The sequence below is a fragment of the Sturnus vulgaris genome, chromosome 10 (genome assembly GCF_052056855.1).
Source record: "Sturnus vulgaris isolate bStuVul1 chromosome 10, bStuVul1.hap1, whole genome shotgun sequence".
NCBI lineage: Eukaryota > Metazoa > Chordata > Aves > Passeriformes > Sturnidae > Sturnus > Sturnus vulgaris.
In genome coordinates this window covers 10,298,092-10,322,248 of record NC_142252.1, presented here as the reverse complement: position 1 = coordinate 10,322,248, position 24,157 = coordinate 10,298,092, and the positions used below count along the sequence as shown (strand labels likewise).

General features: G+C 44.5%; 1 protein-coding gene across 2 annotated transcripts in view; it reads left to right on the top strand.

The window, feature by feature from the left end:
• The first annotated feature begins 4,676 nt into the window (after positions 1-4,676).
• The window catches only part of PID1 (phosphotyrosine interaction domain containing 1), an 85,896-nt gene continuing 66,415 nt past the window's right edge, over positions 4,677-24,157 (top strand). The window contains exon 1 of one of the 2 annotated variants that reach the window (XM_014877899.2): positions 4,677-4,766. In XM_014877899.2, coding sequence (XP_014733385.1) covers positions 4,737-4,766 — 30 coding nt within the window. In that variant the 5' untranslated portion in view covers positions 4,677-4,736. The remainder of the gene's footprint in view (positions 4,767-24,157) is intronic. The other variant, XM_088170763.1, reaches the window with a different exon arrangement.

The following is a 24,157-nucleotide window of genomic DNA, read 5'->3' as shown; positions in this document are numbered from 1 at the left end:
GAGCAGCACCAGTACAGTGCCAACATGAAGGAAAAGTAAGACCAAATATCTGCCTTTCTAAAGATGAGATCTCTAGAGGTGAGAAGAAAAAGGGGATATCACAAAAACATGGCCAAATACATCACTACCTATGCATTTCACGCTTTTATTTAATGCATCCACCTCCAAAATTGAACATTCTTTCAGAAAAGGAAGAGAAGTGGCTGTGCTGGTACTTGGGGAAGGTGATGGGGTAGTAAAGCTGAAGAGGGAATCAGAAACACAACCTCTTCTGCCAGCAGCACAGGTAATTAAAGACACCTGATCACTATGGGAACCCCAGCAAGAGCTTCCCAAACAAATTGGAAATCAGGACCTCATTATCCCTGGCAAACACAAAGTGGATGGGTGGTAGAATATGGTATATCCAAACCTGAATTATCTCCCTTGACTGGGATACTTACTGCTGCCTCAATTTCACAAATCATTAACACCACACTGCTGCAGGTTACAGCCATGCTATAACCACCATGCTTCAGGTTATAGGGTCTCCTGATGCCATTTTAAAATACCTGTGAAGGGGATATGAGGCAGATGCATTGTGAGCAGAAGTTCCCTCGGATGAACTATCTGTGGTGGACCTGCACTCCCACGTCTGCATAATCATCTCTATGCATCCATACAATCAGGTACTGAATTTCAGTACTGAGAATACTGAAAAGAAATCAAGGGCCTTTGAAGATAATGTGGTCTGTACTTTCCCAGTATTTTAATGAAACATTCTTACGGTTGAATTGCTACTGGTTTAACAGTGACCATGCCTGAGGAGATTCCAAGTTAGGAATCAGAGCCAGACCTTTAGATGCTGCTGCTCCCAGCAAAGGGGGTGTCTCTCTCACTATGAGTACATTGAAGTTGCTTCTGAAGAGCCTCTGAACTCTGTGAATGATTGAGACCCCTCAAAACCCAGGTTTCTGCTGTCAGTGTTTGCAAACTGCCAGTGCTCTGATGCTGCCCCTCACTACCCTTGCCTGCACCCCTGGCTGGCTGTGGTGCTGGGGCCCCAGCCTGACTGTGCCCTCCCCAGGTAATGCCCCCACTGCAGCTCCCCCATGCCCAGACTCCAAAGTGTGCACCCTGCCATGGGAACTGGAAATCTCTAACTTGGGTGTTCCCTCTGCCATATTTACATGACATAAAGTTGAAGTCATGCCATCCCAGCTTTGTCATCTATATCAGATGAAGTTCTAAATGAAAACACATTTATTGTTACATTGAATGTTAAAATGTAATAGTGGTCAAAGGAAACACTTTGGATTACTTGGGTAATACATTTTGGGTTGCTTAGGCACCAAACATTTTTTCAGAGAGATAATGGAAAGCTCAGACGATGTGTCTGGTGTCATCTATGCAGGGTAGATGCATTTGCTTCAAGTGATTTGACAAAGTGTTTAAGATTAACAAGTGTATTTAGGTTTTGGAAGTATGCTATTAATTACAGCACTTTACAGAACATTAAATTTGTTAATTAGGCAAACTTACTCTACAAAAGCAAACACAAGGTAAACTGAATTAATAATAAAAAAGAGATGTATTTAAAGACTTCTGTATGCTTTGTAAACTTGCATAATCAAAAAGAGGATCTTGGAAACAGGACTTGCAAAGTCTGCAAAATATTTGAGGAAGCACCATTTAAATAACTGAATGACTCTTTTAGTTGTGTTTCAGTGAGAAATAATAGTGGTCCTAAAGCTAAATGGAGCTTTTGAAGTCAAATAATTCAATGGGATTAGCAATTGGACAAGTTTAGTTAATTAAAAACGCAATGCTATAGTTAAAACAAAAAAAAAATTTCTTTTCAAATGCAGAGGAGCTACGCTGCTAGAAAGACCTTAAATAAAATAATCCTCATTAGGGAATGAGATGGTTCAAAAGGAAGATAAACTCAATAACTAGAAGCCATTAAAAGACATAAAATATCCTGGAGTCACAGGAAATGCTTCAGATTTACTATCTGAATATAAGTGAAATTGGTCCTATTGCCTTGAATACTCCCTTTTGAAATGCAAGATCTCCCCTGGCTCCAGTATTTCTGTCCTATGAGCACTGAAATGATGGAGACAGAGAAGTGGGACCAACCTGTGTAATGTATTGCAGGCTTTGGAAAGAATTGTCTTAACTCATTCTAAGAATGCGTTCTAAACTCCACAATTTGGCACAGTAAAAGGAAAATTAATAGAAAAAAAAATCTGTATCTTCTTACAGGCACATTCTGGAAGACAGTACATCCTGGAAATAGGAATTCGCACTATTTATTTAAGTGAAAGATCTCTGCCTTGGAGCAGGACCTTACCTAATGCAGAACAGCTTAAATACCAAATAAAAAATGATGCTTGGATTAAAATATTAGAAAGTCTAGGTAGAAATTACCTCATCTTAGTGAGATTGTGACATGAACTCACCCAAGTTTAATGAATCATTTCCTGAGCTGGGCTCTGGCTGGTGCCTGACCACCCCAGCAGCACCTGGCCCAGCTGAAAACTGAGTTTCCTGCAGAGGTGTCATGGGGCACATCCAAAAAGGCAAACCAGCTGAATTTTCTGAGACAGCCCTTGGTGCAGAGCACACCTGGAGACTAAACCAACATGAGCAGAAGGGTTCAGCAGCTCTCTTGTCCCCACAGGGCCACTTGCTGCCTTGGTGAAGGGTAAGGCTTGGGGAAGATGCTCATGGGGCTCAGGGGCTCACTAATCAACCAGTTGGGTTTCCAAAATTTGCAGCTGAGCTGCTCCTCCCCATGTGTGGGCGTATTCCTGCCTTCCTGTCATACAACTAATGCCTGAAGCTTACAGCATTCATTTTCTCCTTTCACATCCTTTTTTGAAATTAAGTGATTAATTTGTCCTCATAATGTGCCACCCATTTCGTAGCAAATGCAGATTTTCCTCCCCAATTGTCTAAGTTTACATGACTTTTATACCAACTAAGAGAGAAGCAGCCTCCAGCCCCAGGGTTGGTCTCCTCCTGCTAATTGCAGATCCTGAACTTCCTTTGTGTGCCCTGCTGCTGACAGGCTGGGTTGTGCCAGCTCCTAGCTGGTTCAGGAAATAGTGGCGGGTGGATTTACCCTTATGGGAAGGATTGATGAAACAGCTTCAGAGTTCACTTGAGGAAGAATGAGGCTTTGAGAAAAGGCCTTCATGCAGGAATGTAGGCACCTTTTGGAAGAAACAATGGGATATGGTGTTTGGAAAGAGCTCTAGTGGGCATCTTGGCCAAGAGCTGGTGCAGAATGAGTGCTTCCCTTCCTGGAGGGTGATGCATCAGTGAATGGAGCTGCTACAACTGAATCGCTTTAATTAGGCCATCACAGCCCAGGGACATACTGGTGGAGTCTTTCCAGAAACAATCTAAAAGTTCATGTTCATGTTCATTGATTCTTGCTCTGATCACTTGCCTGGATCCTGCAGTGTATCTCAAGGTGTTGGTCCTTGAGATGGATCCTGTGGCAGGGCTGCCCTGCCAAAGGATGTGGTTTATCCACAGGTGAGCCTGATGCCTGTCTTTTAAAGAAGATTCCCTTCAATATTGCTTTTCATTGCTATTTAAACACTGACACTGAAAGGATACCCTGTGTCCCCGGGGTCACACACCCACAATATGTTGGAGCCTGGCTTGCAGCCTGTGGGATGTGGTGGTCAGTGCTCGGGACAAGTATGACACAGGCTCCTCTGGGTTTTTAGCGAATCCTCCTGCATCCAAGCACGATGCATTACCCAGACAACCTCAGGTGAGCAGGGAGGGCCAGAGGCAGCTTTTGTGTCTGGAAGAAACGTTCCTTGGTGCAGCTTTGGAACCTGCAGAGACAGCTTTTCTGTGGCATTTCTGGCCTCCACAGGGAAGAGCAGTGCTTGCAGAACTCTACAGTGTGTGTGTCTGTCCTTGTGAGTGCTGGGGCACTGCTGGGATGCTGGACACCGCTGGGATGCCCGAATGTTGGTTTGGTGCTGGCCCCTCGGGGGACCACCCCGGCACAAATTGGGCCAGGGGGATCCTGCCCCCAGCTGGCGGCTCCCTGTGCTCCATGACCCGCACTGCCAGCAGCAGCGGCCTTAGAGCCATGCCCCTTCCTACGTGCTTGGCAAGCAGCTTGAACCACCTGCAGAACGGGAGGAAAAAGTTTTAGCTGCAAAGGTGAGGCAAGCGTCCCTTGGGGAAGGCTGCTCTGAAGGGGGCCCACACCCTCCCAGGCAGCGCACAGCGAACGCCAGTGGGGAGGGAGACCGGCACCGCTGCCCGAGAGCACCGTGCGGGGTCGGGACAACGCCGGGCTGGGGCAGCAGCTGGAGGGAGGCGCTGTCCGGTCACTGCAGGTGTCCAGGTGGGATGTTTGCCGTGCCCAGGGAATGGATGCTGTGCCCAGGTGGGATGTTTGCCGTGCCTAGGGAATGGATGCCGTGCCCAGGTGGCATGGATACCGTGCTCTGGGATGGATGCCGCGCCCAGGGGATGGTTGCCGTGCCCGGGGGATGGATGTCGAACCCAGGTGAGATGAATGCCGTGCCTGGGCGATGGTTGCCGTGCCCGGGGGATGGATGCCGAGCCCGGGGGATGCCGTGCCCGAGGACCGGCGCTGCCGGGCGGGTCCGCGCGTGGCCCCCACGCGTGGGCGGGACGGGGCGGGGCGGGGCGGGGCGCGCGCCCGCAGAGAGCCGCGCGCGGCCCCGCTCGGCAGCGCCTCCCGCCGCCGCGGCACCATGTGGCAGCCGGCCACGGAGCGGCTGCAGGTAGGGGGGCGGCCGGGGTCCGAGCCTCAGGGGGCGGCGGGGCCGCGCGGCGCTGGGGTGGCAGCGGGACCGGCGGAGCATCACCCCCGTACCGCGAGTTTGTGGCAACTTCTCCCTCCGGCGGTGCGGAGGGTCGGTGTGCGGGGACATGGGACACGCACACACAGCCCGGGGGCCGCTGCCCCGGTGGCATCCCGGGTGTCGCTGCCCGGCGGCCCCGGTAGCATCCCGGGTGTCGCTGCCCTCCGGCTCCGGCGCTCCCGGCGGCGTCGGGTGCCGGCCGCGGGCGGCTCGGCGGGGGACTTCTCCCCCTCGCTCAGGGGCTTCTCCGCTGTCCCCTCGGGTGAGGGGCACCTGCGTGACCCGCGGCAGCTCCGGGAGGGTCCCTCCGGGGATGCGGCATCCCGTGGGAGTCCTTTGCCAGCCCCACGGCCGGAGGTCGGGATGTGCCGGGGTCACCGGGTACCCCCTTGCCGCACCCTCCGGCGGCGCTCGGCCGTGCGGTGCCGGCTCCGCCGTTGTTCGTGTGGCTTGTGTGCGTGTTGCATAGTCCGGGGAAATCCGAGACAGACAGAGAGCGAGATGAAATAAAACTCACTTTGTAGTTCCACTGCGTCGGTTTCTTGTAGCTTTCCAGAGCAAGTGTCGACTGAGAGAGAATTGGACATCTTAAGTAAGAATCAATGGGCACAGCAGATGACAAGAAAAGGTTATTATTACTTTTGCAATTCAAATTGAGAATTTACTTTGATATCATCAAGCAGAAAATTCAGCAGTTTGATTGCAGTTGATAGTTGAGCCAAGCTGAGAGACCCATGAGCTTTAATCTTCACCAGCCACTAATGGAAATAATTCCTGGTCTGAAAAAGCTGTATTTTTCTCTACAATAAAAAGCTTGATTTTTAGTGGATAGGAATGATGTACCACATACAAAGTTGATAGATTCTGGGGTAAAACTATGTGAGCATGTTATTAGTTATTTCTTTCCCTGTGTTAGTCAGAAACCTCTCTGCTAAACACAAGTGGCTGGATGCCCCGAGTGAAGGAGTTAATGGTCTTGGGCACTGTGGAGGCAGGGATGCTCCCTGGGGAGATGCTGATGCAGGGGACAGACCTCAGGTGAGGCTGCACCCATCGGCTGGTGACAAAGGAGAAGGTGAGGGAAGGGAAGGAGAAAGGGAAAGCTGAGGTTAGTGGTTTTGTGCTGGTCTGGATTGTGCAGAATGGCTTTGTATTCCCTTTATGGAATTAGGGAGGTGTTAAAATAACAAGGTACAAACAAATATATAACAAATACCTGATACTGACTACAAGAGCATGCAAAGCTAAAGAGAACCAAATGCTTTTGTTTTGCAAAATAAACTTGTGAGTGTAGCCTTGTTTAGCCGTATCCTGGGCACTGTTAGAGGTCTGGCCTTAGGGAGTGGGTGGGAATGGCTGTGTGCTGTGGGGAGCCAGGGCTGTCTGCAGGGGAGATGATTGATCACTGGGCCTCTCACTTACCTGTTGCAGCAGCACCCAGGATTGGAGCAAGGGCAGCCTGTGCTCCTCCCGGCTCTTGAAAGGGAGCCACAAGCATCAAAGTTGTCAGCAGTGGCCACTTTGTGTAAATCTACTTTGGTTGCCTCTTGCTGGACTCTCCAAGCATCCAGAGCTGATCAAAATGCTGAGTGCCTGTAAATGCACTTTTTACCAACAGAAGTTTCTAAGGAAGTACATGAGTAACTGTAGGTGCTCTAAAAAATAATCAGGGGGGTGAAAATTTCAGAATTAAAGGATGCTTTGGACTTGTGCCAGCTCCTGAAATGGGGAGAAAGCCTTGGAAAAGTCATAGGAAGCCTATAATAATTCTGTGTTCACACAAGGGACTAATTAACAATGTAGTGAATTGTGGACAAAATGAATGAAGTGAGGGGCAGGATGCTGGGGTAACTAGGATGAGATCCTGTAACTGAAAGGTTAATCTTAATCCATATACATATGAGCTAGAGTTACATGGGCAATAAACTATGTAATAACCCAAACCCCTCTGAAATTTTTTTTTCTCCAAAAACCCCTTAAAGCCTGGTTCTTTCAAGTAGTCTGATCTCCCCTTGACATGTTGTGAATCATCAGCCTGGCTAAAACTGCAGGCAGTGCTGCCTGGCCCCCTGAGGAGAGCTTGTGCAAGGTATAAATGCATCTTTTTTCCCTTCTTCGTTCCCTTCAACATCTTAATTTAGTTTCAGGTGTCCCATGTTACTCTCTTTGTCCCAGGCTCCCTCCCCCCTGGCATGTAACTGCTGTGAAACAAATGTTGGTGCAATGGGGGTGTTGAAGGGGGGCCCCTCTACCTGTCCCTGGCATCATAAGCTCTCTCCCTGGCTGACAAGCAAGTGTTGTGAGGCTCTGGCTGTGGGATTTTGATTGTAGCAGGGTGGTATGTGGTCACTGGGTAGAGTAGATGATGTTTTATAATCTCTATTAATGTATTCTGGGATTACAGTTGTGCCAAGTCACTACTGTAGGATATTTAGGGGATGTATAATGGCAGATACAGCCCTATCTTTTACATCAGACTGATGTATGAGTGCAGGAAATGTGGAGCTGGCCCAGCTCTCTTGATGTTCTGATGTGTGCATGGTATGTGGCTTAGTTTTGACCCAGATGTATCTTGTGTCAATACCCAGCTGTGGGGAAGTACAGGTCTGTTGTTAGTCTGTGGTGTAGCTCTGTACTAAGTAAAATGGCAAAGAAAATATTTTCATCTCTCAGAATATTTCTTTTGGCCTGGTTCAGTAAGGGAAAGTATGAACTGCCTTTGGAAGTGGATGCCTGTTGGTATGGGTCAGTCCTGCCCTCAGTGCTAAGGCAAGCTGTGGATGTTGAATTTAAATGGCAGCAGCTATCACAGTGTGAGGGCTCTGCCATGTCCTGACAACCTGTGCCATGGCCCTCTATTGCTCGTGCCCTCTATTGCTCCCTTCCCAGTCCCACACAGTGGATGACAAGACTGCACATTCCTGCTCTGTTTTCGTTCACGCAAAATCTACTTCTGTTCCAAATGTGCTCAGTCCTGTCAAGTTTCATAGTTTGTGCTGAAGTTTTTGGCATTGACTGGGTGGGTACAATTCCAGTAGTGAGGTCAGCAGCCAAGCTCACGCATACGCAATAGGAATGAAGTGTCATCAGCAGCAGGGTTACAGAACGCACTGAGCTGGCCATGAACTGGACTCGTCCCCACTACTGTTGTGGCCATTTGCTGCTGAAAGCTTCATCTGCTGCTAAAATGTGCCCCTCTTCCCAGAGCCTTGGTTTCTGGCTTTGCTGGAATAAGCTGTGCCTGCTTGTTTTTTGATTTGAGTTTGTTTTTGTCAGTCTGTTCTCTACTTCCCTCTGGAAGCTTTTCCTATTATGCTGCTGTTTAATGAAGAAGACTCTCTGTTTCTGGAAGATATGTAGAATTGAATTAAACGGATTAGAAGAATAAGCTAGAAAAATGTAGATATTGAGGTTTCTTCTTGAAAATATAATACAGCAAATTCTGCTTTTGCTGTTCCTTTTCTTTCACTTTTTATGATTCTTTCACCTGTCACTACATTGAAGTTTCTTTTGTTTTCCCCAAAGTTAGTGGGACAGGCAGTTACATGTGAAATCATACATCTGGGATGTTGCAGGAATATACTACAGGGATCAGTGAGTCTCTGATGTGGTAAGAAGATCATGACTTTGCAGGTAATACAGGATTATCATTATTCACACTTACTGTAAGAGAGATGATCTGGGACTCTGTCTGTTGGGGAGACTTTTTTGCTTCCAGTTTCTGTGATGGTGTTCCTGGCCTGTGTTCAGTAAAGTGAAGGTGAGCACATGGAACATGTGTGTACCTCCCAGTCGTCTCTGGAACAGCAGCCAGGGTTGCTTTAGGTATTTAAATGTCATTCCCCCCACTGCGAATGTGGAGACTCCAGTCTGGAGCTCACTGCATCTGTCTGATCTGGTTTGCATTGCCATGTTTGTAGCAGACATTATCAGTGACATTATAAGCAGTGGGCACTGATTTGTGGCTTGACGTTTGTGGCAGTGGCACTTGTTGAAATGATGCCAAAAGTATTGTGAAGTCTTTCTTTAAAATTATTTCCAAATGTACCCTGGCTCAGCAGCCCTTGGCAGCACAGCTGGGATTTTGGAGCTGATGGTCTCAGTGATGCTCCCGTGAGGACTCTGAAGTGGTGTTTGAAAACAAGCAAGGTGTTCTCACTGCCTGAGAGGTGGCTGCTATTTGCTTTGTAGCCTAAATTTTCCTGGAAGCCTGATGCCAGACATTGTTTCTAGATAATAAATCCCAGTGGGTACATAGTTTCCGAGGTTGTGCTATTTATTCATAAGCCCACTTTATAAGTTTCCCTGTTTCTCTTGACACATTTTAATAGAGATCACCGTGTCCAAGCAGCTTTTCCCCTGGAGCAGTGGGGCAGCAATGCTGGTGCTGCCCAGCCTCGTGCTGTGTTGCCAGGCATCCCTTACCTGAGCCATGCTCATGAGCCCTCCTTTTGGAGAAGGTCTCACTCTGCTTCTGTGGGTGGTACAGGGGGTGGGCTCACATGAGTGAGGGGAGCAGAGGGGGTGCCATGTCATGGAGCTTTGGGCTGGACACTGCTTGGCTTCATACGGCCATGCAGACAGCCAAGTGTTCACAGTAGGACTTCACTGTTCTCTGTCTGCTCATCTGGAAGTTTAGTATTCTTGTTTTGAACTACATTTTGGGGCAAGGATTTAATAATGGATGGCTGTAGTGCATTCTCATATTGTTAGAATTTATTTCTTTCATAAGGTAAAGTTCCGCATCTCTCCTAATGTGCTGTGAAATACTGTGCAGGAGAGCTGCGGGTGGGCAAGATGAGATGAAATGAAGTGGGTGATGAAGGGCAGGAAGCTTCAAGTCCTTTACTGGGGCAAGTTTGATTTCCTGAACCCCAGGACTTAATTTTGCCATCGTGTAACTTGTCCAGCTCCTCTGAAGTATGAGAAATAAGATTGTGTAAGGTTGCTTTACCAGTCTTTGAGTTGTTGGTGTAATGTACTTCCACATCATTACCTTAGAACAGCAAAACAACGGTGTAGCTATTAATGGAAGTGAAAAAAGTGTTGCTGCTCACCTTTGGGCTGGGCTGTGAGCAGTTTTCCAAGGCTTCATAAACATAGTGTTTGTTTTACAGGAATTTGTTAATGTACCTGTAGCCTTGCACCTTCAATCTACTTTTATACTTTTAAATTTTTTAATTGTAGACTCTCTTGCTAAATTCACGTATATTACATGCAGCCACTACCAGTAGTATACACATCAAATGCCTTTCCCATATCAGGAGCATTGAAAAGATTTTTCACTAAAGAGAAGTCAGCTCTGGGTAGACACATGTGTGATGGCTTTGAGGTGATCACAGCCACTGTGATTTGGTGACAAATGTTTGCACGTGTTCAGATGTAATGTGGTTTTAGGTGCTATTGTATTTTTCAAAATGAGCTTCTAATCCTTTGAGGTGTTCACATGCATATGTGTGTTAAAAATACAGCATACAGTCAGTTGAAACAATAGTTTTCCAATTTTTAAAGCATATGGAAAACTTTCTAAACCAAACAAGCGGGTTGTGAGCACACAAACAGCTGTCTAGGTAGAAAATGCTGCAAGACATGTATAGCAGGAATGATACTACTACTGAACTCTTGTTTCATTAAATATTATGTCAGAAGGAAAAAATGAAAAGTATTTGAAATTTAAGCCTGAGTCATGTGGCTGCAAACGTCTGAAGTTGTACAGCCCCGTGTTTTGGCACTATATAGATTTGGGATATCTTTCAAGGCATCAGAGTTTTTGCACTCACTTGCTGCTATGACTTTACAGCAGTGAGGAATCTTTAAAACAAAGCCCTGTGATTGCAGGAGGCTCATCTGGCACCACTTAGCTCAGGCAGTTCCTTTTTTTCTATGTTAATTTATTCTTTGTAGAAAATGAATGGCTCTGAAAAAATGTTAATTTTGGGAAGCATTCTATGACCAAAGAAAATCAAAATCAGTGAGAGCTTTGTGGAAAGCCCCTTGGGGAATGATCTTCAGGGTTCATTTATAGTGTACTACTAGTTTCTGTTTATGAAACTGCCAGCCTGTTTGATGACCAAGAAAAAAAATTTAAGCAGCGATTTCATTGAAGAAGGGCAAATTTAAGCATTCAGTTTAAGTAGTTCAGAATTTTAAGTGCCTGTTTCAGATTTTGTATGTCCCTGGTGTCATCCAGCAGGACAGGAGAATCAGCAGTGATGTGCCCAGATGTTACCGTGTCCTTCCAGGCACAGCTGTGTTCTCAGCAGACGCCTTGGGTTGGTGCTGAGGTGTTGGGCTAAGTGTCCTCACCCTTACAGCACTACTGTGTTTTTGATGTGGCTCTGTGCAGGCAAGAGGAGAGGCTGATTACCCAGGGACAGGTAAATGTGTAGATGAGAAGTCCCTTTAAGCAATGTTTAATCCTTACAATAATTCTTTTTTTCCCTCATAGTACTTTCATGTATAGTATTTCAACTCATTTGCACTTCATATAATAGCTGGAAAAGTTACAGGTGACAGTGCTAAGTCTTCTGAGCTGTTTTTGTTTTCTTTGACCAAAGATGTTAAATGTGGGTGATTGTATAAGTAGCCTGAGAAGACCTAATATAACATTTCATGATTTGTTTTTCCTGCTGAAATACTGAAAATATGGAGTGGCAAATATAAATCTTTGCATAGAATCCAAAGGAAAAATAAAAAGTTGTGTATTGCCAGTATTTAAGATTCTTTTAATAATGTTGCTTCAACAAAATTACACATATCCTCAGAATGATTAAGGTGGTCTCGTTGCACTGACACCTTGGTGGTTTGGTGATGACTTCTGGAGTGTTGGTCTTTGAAAAACCTCCATAAGTGTTTTCATTAGGAGCATTTAAATAAGTGTCCCTTTCACAGATTAATGGCTGGTTTTGCTTCCAGGCCATGTGAGCAGGGACATTTCTAACCTGAGTTGCTGCTGGTGAGTTTTACTGATGCAGCTATGCTGTGAGTACAGTGCTGCTGGGTTTGGGATCACACCAGGGCAGTTGGAGGAGTCCTTGCACCATCACCCTTTGTGGCCTTGGGCCTGTGTTATGCCAGACAATTTTCGAATGTCTCTTCACATGAAAACATTTCCTGCAGATATACTTGATGAAAGCTGCAAAGAACACTGAGAGCAGATAGAAATGTAATTAAGTGCCCTGAAGCTCAGATTTGTGGCCACCTCTTTCCTCCCATGCCCAGCTCCCCCTGGGTTTGAGAGATGGTTGTTCCATACATCTCATGTGAAGCTTGCAGAATGACCCTGGAGTACAAGTCTGGCTGTATTCAGCTTTGTTCAGGGCCAGTCTTTTCCAGAGAGTGTTTTACCTGGTGGACTGTGCTCTTGTGAGAACTCACCCACTCACTGAGTGTGTGGAGAGGAGAGCTGGCATTCAGTCTGGTCACACTGGTGAAGTAACTGCTCTGAAGATCTTGCATAGGATCTGATCCAAACTTCGCTGGGGTCAGTATCAGCCTTGAGCCTGGTGACTCAGGAGCAGAGCAGGAAACCCATCCATTGGACTGTTATAGGAGATCCACAGAGTTTGTATAGACTCATTTAAAGTGAACAGTTCTCTCTGCTGAGTAATTCTGCTGGCTGGAAGGCAGGGTAAGAGGAGTTTGGGCTCTGTGAGGGGCCAAGGCATGGTGGTGGTAGCAACATCAAATACATCATCTGAACCTGCAAATTTCTAGCTCTCCTTTCCCTCCCTGAGTCTGGGTGTTGAGTAACAGGAGGGAGGGTTGGATGCGACATTCCTTCTCTGAATGGCTACAGGGAGAGGCTCTCCAGAGTGAGTCTCAGCTGCTCTGCAGCTTTCCTGTAGCTGGGGACCAGCTTTCCTGCTGTCAGGATTAATCTGTGCTTTCTGAACTGATCGTGGTGACACTGACCTGAAAAGGGTAGTTTCTTAGGGAGAGAAATCACCCTTCCCTCCTGCCTTGTCATTCTGATAAGAAAAAAAGGCAAACCAAATTTCTGTTATTATTCATCAAAACTGTCCCATTCAACTTAGTATGTTGAACTTGGTTTCTAGTGTTGTGTTAAGGAATTTTGTCCTTGGCTTTCTAGTATTCCCTTCTGCTGGGGAGAGGAGCACTGGGAGTTGTGCTGTGGTGTGCTGGTTTTTCTGACTTTGGCTCTGAGCCGGAGAGTGAAAAGACAAGCAGCAAAATTGTTAGAAAAAAATACATCAGACTTCAAAAACAGGATTTTAATCCTTTTTCCTCTCATTTGAGGCTATTTATTTAACTGAACCTTTTGCCCAATTTTAGCTTTTCCATATGGCATTTATTATATTTTTTCTGGTTTTTGACTGGAAAAGTACCTTTTGGAACTTAAGCAAACACCAGTTGGCAGCTCCCTGAGCTGCCTGATTGTCAGGGCATAGTGTGGACCTCTGTCCCAGCTCACTGCACAGTGTGTCAGCAGAAGACAGCAGTGAGTTTTTTTTCATCTTTCAGAAAATTGTCAGCTTAAGCATTTTTCTTTTTTCCCTGGTCCATGGGAATTTTCTGTGCCTGACTATAAATTTGAATCAGAAAATGTAGAAGCTTGAATCCTGTCCCAGTGCTTTTAAGAAGGAGCCTGTACAGAGCAGATCTGTACAGGCTTCAGTTTTCACAGCTGTGCTCTGTTGTTTGGATTAGAATTAGAAGGAAGGATATTTTGAAAATTTTATGTCTGCCCTCTTGATAGTGTGGCTGAAAGGGTCTATTGAGCTTGGTTCTGTGTGTTTGAGAAAATCCTGATAGTAAAGACAGCTTTGGTGCCTCCTGCTAGAACGAACTGCTGGAGGGATGTGCAGTGATCCTGAAGAGTGCTGGGTGCTTGCTTTTTCTCGTAGATAACAAAGAAAAAACCCATCAGTAATTTCGGAGACACCCAAAGCCCTGAGATCCCCCAGCCAAGGACAAGGCAAAAGGGACTGAGCTGGGTTCAGGTTCACCCTTTGGGAACTGTGCATCTGTGGCCCTGCTCCCCTCAGGCTGTGCTGTGCTGCCATGGGCAGTGCTGCTGTTGGGATACATGGTAGGGATGATGGGGGAGGTGGAACCCTCTCTGTCACATTCTTGTTGATGGAGCATCAGTGCTGAAGACTGCAGAAGGGATGTTACTTTCTATGAGATTGGACCGTTCACTTTGATAAACGAGTGTTAAATCACTCAGATTTATGCATGCAGCCTTGTTTTCTGTGTAGGGATTGGCCTTTGAATCCGTTAACTTTTATCTTGCCATTTGAGATGGCAATGTAACTTTTCTGTGGTTTATAAGGAATGTTAAGAAGTATTTGTTTGTGACTGACTTTTGTTTTGATCTGGTGTTTAGAGCCTGAAGCTTGGTGCTGGGACATGTAACATTTTCAAAGGGCAATGTTTTAATCTTGTACCTCTGAAATACAGAGTTGCTGTGGAAGGAGGAGTTGAACAATTTGAAAGGTTACAGAAGCACAGGTAGGTTCTGCTGTTGCCTTTTCCCACCGATGGGTGGGAAATAGTTTTTTTTTCTTGTAGCTTTTGAGTGATGTGTGACTCCTTGCACCTGCTCTTCACAGTCCTGCAGCTTCTGGCTTGGGAGCAGGACACAGAGTTCCCAGGACTTAACCCGCTGTGAAGAATTGGGATTTTTTTCCTCGGTGGCCCTCACGCACAGAATTCAGATCATTTCCTTGGGAGTGTCCAGTGGGAAGTGGGGCTGCCAGGTGTGGGAAACAGCCCTGTCAGAAATACCAGTCTTGCTGCAGGGTCTGCCAAGGCACAAGGCAGCCTATCTGGGCATTATGGCCAGCCTGAAACCCATCTCTAAATGAATGAGATTACTGCCTTTTGTAATCAAGGGTAGTGAAAAGCCCTGGAACTTCAAGACAATGAAAAATATTCACTTATTCTAGTAATAAATTCTAGATAGTTTTTAATAATTCTTTTCCTGAAGCCATTCTCTCCATCCTGCTCACATTTAAAATGCTGACAAAGTGTCAGGCTGCAGAAGTGGCAGAGCTCATCTCCCCTAAGGAAAAGTCACATTTGAAGAGATGCTGAGCTGCAAGTGTGAGCTGAAATGAATCATGGACAGATTTTCAACTGGAAAGAGACATTCAGAGCTGCAGCTTAGGGTTTTCACCCCTGTATTTGGACAAGCTCGAGAGGTTTTCTGAGCCTGGGGCTGTACTCCAGCAAGGCAGAGCAGGGTCCAGCTCTATGGGGCACTGAGGTCTGTATAGACTAAGGTATCTACATGCCTTTGTCAGAAAGACAGAATGTAGGGAGGCTTTGGATGAAGCTGAGTGCTATATAGAGCTGTATATGAAGTTAAGTGATGTAGAGCTTCTGAGTGCAGGACGAGCAGATCATCAGCTGGGGACTTGAGAGGTCTGTGAGCAGCCTGGCATGGCCCAAGAGCCGTATCTGCAGAAACCTTGCACTGAAATAGCTCACTTCTGGTTGGTTTAAATTACTTTCAGAGTGTATTTGTATTGCTTTTTTTCATGTTGAGTTTTTTATTTCTCTGTATCAGAAGTTATTCATGCTGTTTACATGATATTTGAAAATGAGCCAGCTGCAGTGGGTGGCATTGACCAGGGAAATGCCCATACATTGTTTAAGTTTACTGCACTGGTTCTGAAAGTAACAGCCTGACCTTTCATTCCTCTGTTATGGTCTGAGGGTGTTCTTACGTGGATGTGGAGCTTCCCAAGATAAACAGAGTGAATGTGGTTTGGCATTTAAATCACTAATGTCATATCAAGCTACAGAGTTTCAGAAGCCATTAATGTCTGCAAGAGATGTTATTTTGTTCACTTGGGGATAAACTTTGACCCATCTATATGTGGGATTTGGTCCAAATTCAGATTTTGAGAATGTTGGTATAAATCTAAGTGCCAATACTAATGCCAGTGGAGTTACCCTATGTTTCTTTAATTATGACTGAGAAGAAACTTCATGTGTTTTTTACAAGTCCAAATTTTACTTGATTTTTTTTTTTTTTAGGAGTAGCTATATGAGACAAGACTTAATGTCTAAGAGAGCTGAATTAAATGTTTCTGTGTGTCTCTTTTTGGAAAGTGTGTGCTGTTGAGGTCATCCTGGACCAGGCCCTAATGCTGTTTGGATCAGGGGCTGCTCTGTATGTGCCAGAGGAACGTCTGTCACGCAGCGAGCGCGCCGCCCTCTCGCTTGGGGCTGGGGGAAAACTGCTTTACAGAATATAATGGAAGTGTTAATAAGCCTCACAGTCACCCAGTTCCTCCCCTCTCGGGGGGGAGAAAGGGAGTGTGGGTCCCTCAGAGAAGGGTGGGAGCCGAGCACTGCCTGTCAGTGGGCTCAGAGCATCACCAGCCCTGGTGCTCCATGGTGGCTGCAACTGCCTCCCAGCTCAGCCAGGAGCCTGACACACCTCCAGAGCCTCAGGAAATATTTTCTGTTTTCAGCCAAAACCTGTATTTCTTATTTGTGATTCCAATCTATTTCTGAGATCTTTTCTTACTTACACATTTTGTTGTGAAAACGTCATGTATTTGTTTCTTCAAAGGGTGAAAAATGCCCACTTTGCTTTTTATTTTTTTTCAACATTTCTCAGGAACAAACAAATGGTTCTTATCCAGCAGCCATCATTACAAAACTGAAGTTAAATACCAGTCTCCCTCGTCCTGGGAAAAGAAAACATCGTTTTCAACATGTTCTTACTCTCAAATCCATACATGTGCAGTCATATTTGTCTTCGTTTCCCAAAAACTTATCTGTCTGTTTTAATTTTTCTTTTTCTTAATTTTTAAACACTTGTCCGGGAGGTTTTTAAATCTGGTCTTCACTGAGCTGTGTAACTTGGTGTTTGCTTTAAAATGACCTTATATTGCCATGCCAGTGCCATATATGACTTCCCATGTTGGTTGTAAAGTAATGTGAGTTTGAGGAGTTCTAGATAACAGTGCAAGTCACTGCTTTCAACTGCAGCTGTGCTGCAGAGCCCTCAGTGCAGAGTGGTTTTGGCTGTGCAACACATTTTCCACAAAAGTTAGTCTTTGTAGTATCTCAGTTAGTAGGTCTCATCAGGCAGCAGTAGTTTTATTTAAGATAAAGTTTTATTAAAGCCCTTGAATTGGAACTCTCTGGCTGAAGGAGCAGGTAAGGTTCCCTTTGCAATGCCAGTGGGATGGACTGGCTTTGGGGGGAACAGAGATGTTGGGAGCTCTCCAAGGGACTTGGGGACTATTCTCTAACAGGAACAAACTGACACAGCACAATTTGTCTGTCTATTGGAGATGGGCAGGAATGACTTTCAAGCATATAATCACCTCCTAAATGTAATCTGTTTTTCCACTGGGAAGAAGATGGTTTCAGTGCCAGCAATGCCAAGGTGACTGGATCCTGTGTGCTGTATGGTGACATTCCCCTGAACAGGGAACAGAGCAGCCTGCACCAGAGTAACACCTCTTGCTTTGCCTGGGTGTTCCATGATACTTGGCATTGTTGTTGCACTCTTTGGCCTTTCTAATTCTTCCTGAGTATGGATATGAGCTGGGAGCAGAGATGGTAAAGTCCAGATCTGCAGTGGAACAGGGAGTTGAGCTGGCAGTGCACACCATTCTACAGAAATATGCTGTAATCTTGTTCTCTGTAAGTTCTCAGGTGTGCAGTAGTTTGTACAGAGTGTGGAGGCAGGGACTGAGACACTCAGACACTCAGAGCCTGCCTTGATAGATCTGGTCAGGACCTAAGGGGCTCCATAGTGAGGGTTTGTGCCATAAACACTGTGTGGTGACTTGCTGCCTTACTGCACGCTGCCTAAAGATCCAGAGTTTGCTTTAGGAAATACATAATGCTGTTCTGCTTTATACACCTGGAGGTCAAAAGGGAATGTGTTTTTTCTAGCTAATCATCGTCTCTTGCCAGCTAATTGTAAGTAAAATAAAAAGAGAAAGCATGGAGTCTGGCCAGTGCTTACTAATGTCTGAACCAACAAGTCTGAGGTGGTGTTACTTTTCTGGCTTGACTTTGTTGAACTTCCGTGGGAGTTTGAAGTTTTACTCTGAGAAGCTTATCTTCACTTTCACTGTGTTGTTGTTCTTTATGGTTTATTTTGATTTTTTTTTTCTTTTTCCGAAAACTAGTGGGTCAATATAGACTTTGAACAGTGGGTGTGAGATGGCTAAAAAGAATAATGATTTTTGCTACCAGTGCTTAGATACTCCATGTAAGTTAGACCCAAGTAAAGGGTCTGATGGGTAGGGTATCCTCATTTGGATCTGACCCAGGATCAGCACGGCTCTTTGGATGTTGGGGAGGCTGCCCACTCCTGCTGTGTGATTGAGCAGTTTTCTTGATTTTCTCCCTTGACTGTTTTGTCCTCTTCTCCTAGAGCAGCCAAGCCTTGGATGCTGTGTGTCCATTTGCTGAGATGCTGTATGGACAAATGCTGAGTCCTTGCCTTGGGAGCTGAAGAATTAGAAGGGGAGCAAAATGATTTCAGTTTCCAACGTCCACAATTCCATTAATATCTTCTTAACCCTGTGTTAATGCTTAACAGCATGTGGTGACTAGTATAAATATTTGTTCTTGGTATGTAGCTAGCAAATATGTGGTAGGATTAATGCTGAATTGTTAGTATCCAGTTTTAAGTAAAATCAGTTTGTGAGACTGCTTCCTTTTGTGTTTTGTTGTTTTGTTTTGTTTTTTAATTGGCAAGAAAATCCACGAACAGGGTTCAGATGGCCAGAGCCTCTAGAATCTCATTATCTTAATTGAAAACTGTCACCCTTTGACATTCATAAATGATTTAGCTAGTACATGATTCAGTCACTGGGGAGAAATGGAATTGACTGTTATAACCATCCTTCACTTCTAGATGCTAATGATAAACTACAGCCCACAGCTCTGTAGAATTAATAGCTCTTGGTTTAGAACAATACTTTTGTATACTGGAACATCTCAATTCCATTCTATTTGGTAACATTTTATTCTGGAATACCTTCACTTAGAAAAAAAACTGGAAGGTGCTCAGAGGACATCCTCTAATGTTGTACTTTGGCTTTTTACACCCTGCAGATGTGTTGCCAATGCTCTGCATCTTCGTCTTTAGAAAAAAGTCAAACTGTTTTGTTTATGTTGACCTTTCACCACTCACTGGAGGAAATAAGTTGTTTAGACAATGTGTGGGGATTAGTTGTGTAATGAACTACCACAGTAAACAAGTAATTAATTCTCATCAAAACATATACTGTGCTCTGTGACTGGGTTTTATGGTGTTTTCTGGAAAAGAAAATATTTTTCTGTCTAAAAAGCATTTCCTACCCAGTGACTAGCTTAAAAGAAACAGCTTGAAAATATTTCCTGGCTGGAGAAAAGGATTGGTACATTCAGTTTGCCATTGTGGTTAACATCACTGTGTGTTTTTCTAGTACTTCTTTTCCTCAGTTTTATGTACCTAGTGTTAATAAATATAGATACAGAAATTACAGTCTGTCTGAGCCAACTGATTTGATCTTTTCATTTTCTAACGCTGCTGCTGGGATTTTGCAAAGGATAATCTGAGGATTCAGGCTTGGCTTTGCTCCTTTTTGAAATCACTGTTAAAATACTGAAAACTTTGCTGCTGGATCAGGGGCCAGGGGGTCATGCCTTTTTATTTTTTTTCCCTTTTCTTTTCCAGGAACTAGATCAGTGGGCAAAATACAGCACTAGTGTATTGAAGGAGACAAGTACTTGGTCAGTGTACATATTGGAGCCCTGTGTGTGGGGTGTGCTTTGTGCAATTGCAAGCTGGGGTTTAGCATGAGATGTGTTTCAGAGCACAGCCAGTGACAGATGGGTTTTGATGACCAGCTTTTGTCTTTAGAAACAAAAGTGTAGTGTTTATTTCAGCTTTTAAACCAGGTTAGTGAAGAGCTGTTAGCAGTACCAGGTGCTGTGCAGCTGTTTGTTTGTATAATTTAATATTTTTTATGCTGTTACTGGTCAGCAAAGGAAAGGTGGGATTGGAGCTACTGATATTTCCAGAAAATGGGCTATCAAGGCTGGCAAACACTTATGTCCTCAGGATTTCTGCTCAGCCTCCCTGTTAATTCAGCTTTGTTTTGCTGTTGGCTCCTAGCTTTTGCTGTTGCAGTTCTCCATGGGCCAGCACAGGGGCTTTTGACACACTGAGGGCAGCATTTCACTGGCATCAGTCCCTCTTTGTAAGCTCTCAGATCTGCCTGTAACTCAGGAGGATGAAATTATTTCAGATCCTGAGCATCTTCTGAGTTTTCCAGTACTACTTATTTTCCCTGTTTCCAGTCCTGCAGTTTCCCACCACCACTCAGCAGGGTCGTGTGGTCTGTGTTTCCTCAGCAGGGGCTTCCCGGGCTGCTCTGCAGCATGGACATTTCCTTGGGTGACTTGACACTGAGGTTTCGGTGTCATTTGGCTGTTGTGTCATACTGCAAATGAGTGATTGGCTTGTCTGGTTTCCTTGCTGATTCCCGGCAGAGCTGTTTGCCTTCTTTCAAATCATGTATCACTTTAGTCTGACCTCCACCATAGTCTGGCATTTCTGTAGTGCCTCATTTACTATAGATGTGTGATTATATGTGATTTTCTGTCTTAAATTGTTGCTTTTTTAGAGTTAGGTTTTATCTGTTACTGTTGCGGACGACATCTAGAACCGTGATGGAGGTGCTCAGAAAACTTGGAGGCAAATGAGAAGATTTCTAAATTTATTCATCCCTTGAACTCCTTCAGCTGTGATGGTTTCCATACTCACGGATATGTTACAACTTCAGGTGATCAGGGGTGAAAGCAAGAACTGTAGGGATGGTGAGCTCTGTGATACCAAAAGCCAGATTAGACAGCACCAGTGTTTTTTTGGTAGTTGTGTTTTCTGGCAAAAATAGATCTGAAATGTTTTCAAAGGCTGGGTACAGAATGAGACCCATAAATAGGTCCTGTAAACCTGAATTGCAGAATCAATCCTCAGTAGTTGCACTTAAAAACGGTGAGCCATTCATGCTGCATATATTCACACATGAGTGTACTGCCATGAAATTATCACAGAACTGGAACTAACGCAAGCTGAAATGGAAAAGTCATGCCAATGGAAATAATAAAAAGAGGAGTTCTGCCCCTAAAAATGCTGCAATGTAATTGCTATGAAAATCTGCATGTCTTTACAATAACAAAGATCTAATTTCTGCAAAACTTTGCCATATGCGTATTTTTACGTCCTCCGAGCAGCCCCTGGCACCCACAGGCCTGTGCACTGTGAGTGAGGGGCTGAGGCCTTGCTGAGTGTTCAGTGTTTCAATGCACATGGATCTTTTCCGGAATTGAAAACATCTTTTATTCCCCGGGCTGAGCTGGCAGCCGGCACAGAAGGCAGTCTGCTTTATGTTTATCAGTCCAGGGAGAAGTCAGCTCTTGTGAGTGTATCTCTCATCTGCCAAGAACATCAATAGTAACTTAACTATCTTCCACCCTTTTTTTTTAAAATTACTTAAATATGGCCATTCAGGGAAGTATTTAATTCTTTAAATATGGCAAGGAAGATATTAGTGAATTGAGGGTAGAGGGTTTAACCTTGTGATACCAAATCTTGGCTGGCCACTGCCAATGGCTGGATGCTGTGTGATTTGTCCTGGGAGGTGCTGTCCCCCCTTGTGTGGACCAGCTCCAAGCAGGGAATCCCATCTCGCCATGTTCTCCTTGTCCCTCAGCACAGGGGGATGCTGCCTGCATGGTAGAGCTGTTTTGGGGTACCTGCAGAGGATTCACCTGTGTTTTTTGGGAAATATTGCCCTGTGCCATCATCTGTGTGGAATATATTCAGAGAGAACAAGAAGCCTGGTCCTGATCCATTCATTAAGCTATTCAGTTCCTTTTAATTAGTCTAATTTAAGTTGTGGTGTAGGTATGTAAAATGGCCTTGATCATTTTGGGCTTGGCTGAAACCCTCTGATCCAAGGCTGTAAATAAACCCCTGGCAGTGAGTGAAAGCCAAAGGGCTTTTGAAGGGTCTTCTCAGATGATTCTTGTGCCCATGTGTGGAGAAATGGGGATGTATAAAAGGTTTCTTGAGTATCTGAGGAAAATATGAAAGCCTGTAATGGTGTATTTTACCTTCAGAGTTTCTTAGTTACTAGAGTTCTAGGAAGAAAATTTCTTGCATAAATTTTGGCAGCCCTTTTCACTAACTGAATACCAGGTTTATTACTGTATGAACTTGATAATTAGTTTGTAATCCGTGCATAGGCATTTCATCCTGGTGGTTTTCTTGCAGAGAATAATTTGCCTTTTATTTGTTGAGAGTAGTTTTTTTAGTGAAAACAGAACTCCCATTCATGATGGGCACAGCAAATGTAGTAAAACACTATCATAGCTGGGATTTGTTGTACACTATGGATTTATGTCAAGAATGTTAATGATTTGTTTATGAATAAGTGAGCCTGTAGTATTGTGAAACAGTATCTGGCAGGGCTGCTGAATGGACATTTTGAGAGCAGAGGATTCTTCAACTGAATAAGCTGTAGATATTTGTGTGTCTCAAACTACTCATAAGTAAACTTATGTATTTTAAACAGAAGTGTTTATTTAATGCATTATCATCAATGGTGCTCATCTGACAGATATGTATGAGCCACTTGATAACAAGCAAAGAGGTAGTTAAGTACTTTTTAAGAGCAGCTAATCTTCTTTTAGTGGGCTTTAGTTTAAAGTAAGGTTTTCTTCCGGAAAGCAACACAAATCCTAAAGCAGAGTGGTGTGATGTTTGCAGAGTGGATCAGGAAGGAACTCTGGTTTTGCAGTGTCTCACTTGGGTGTAGCACCTAGTTCAACAGAGCTGCTTGAATTTATGGATAAAGTCACTGCTTGGTTTCCAGTGTGTTGTATAGTCCCAAATACCTTCCTGACAGGGGCTTGGGATGGGTTTACTGCTTTCTTCTAATGCACATTTTCTTAGAAGAATACCTTCTGATAGGCAGGGGAGGTGGTTCATTATCTTACATGAGTCTGAAGATCAATAATTATCTCCTGTGTCAGGAGTACTTGAGAGAATAGAAACACAGTCCATCAAAAGAATAATTTGGGGGCTAAATTGAACCTCATCCCAGGTAATGTTTCCTTGCATTGCTGGTTACAATTTGCAAAGTCAGAGTGTTGGATCTAATCACTGATATGACAAATCTACTGACCAACAACTGATGTCCAACAGGACAAAGTGAGAGCTCTGTCATTGTTTTGGACTCCTAATGATTGTAATGTTTATCTTCTCTCCAACCATCCTTCCTGTAATGAGTTTTGCAGCTGGTTAAATGGATTGTCACTCAAGTGAGATTCATGCATTTTTAAATGTTGCTAAGCCTCATGAAAAATATGACACTCTAGCAGGAAGCTTTGCTATGTGGCTTCGTGCAACATGGGCAGCTGAGCCCAAAGCAGAGGGACTTCAGAGTTGTATTCAGAAAGTGTCAGAGGCAGTTGGTGTTGTGCATCCAGGCTGCCATGTGCAGCGTGACTTAACTCTGCCTGATAAATTATGACATTTCTTGAAATAGTGCCCTGTACTTTTTAATGAGCTGGGCTATCAGCTCTGCATCAGTGGATGGTTAAAATGAAGCAAGAATTGCTTTAACATTAAAACTGTGCCTGGAGGACTTCTCTGAGAAATTGCTTATGATTATTAAGTGAATATAATACAGTAAGACAACCTTGCTTCTTTGCTGTTCTTTTTTTCATAGCAAGTGCAGTTTCGGAAGTTGAAAAATGTACAGATGGAAAGTAATGTTTAAATGGGAATGGCTTTGAAAGTTGTGCTGTGCTCTCTCCCTTTGAATGGGGATAGGGAAAAGAGGTAAGTCACTGTATATTGAGATGAAACTTTTATGGATGAATTGGATTTCCTCTAAATATGATTTGATCGTGTACCAAACAGAAAAGATGCTGAAGGCAGAGCACTTTATGTGCTGAACTGCAGAAGAATATCTTCCAAACCAAATGGAAAGGGCCACAATGAACCTTGAATTGCTCATTCCTTCTGCTGTGCATGCACACTTAGAGCTAAAGAAAGGGAAGGGCAGCATCCTCTGTGAGGGCTGATGAGGAAGCAGCTGTGGGGTCGCTTGGGTTGCCTGCAGCCTACGCTGCTACAGGGAAGCTGCACTTGTCAGGCAGGTCGGAGGCCTTGCAATAGGTGGCTCTGCCAAGTCACCACTGAGATTTACCCGTGTCCAGCCTATGTTATTTCTTCAATGGTGCACGTGTTGCTGCCTCTGTTTTCAGAATTACCTCCTGTTTCTTCCCTAGAATCATCTCTGAGGTGG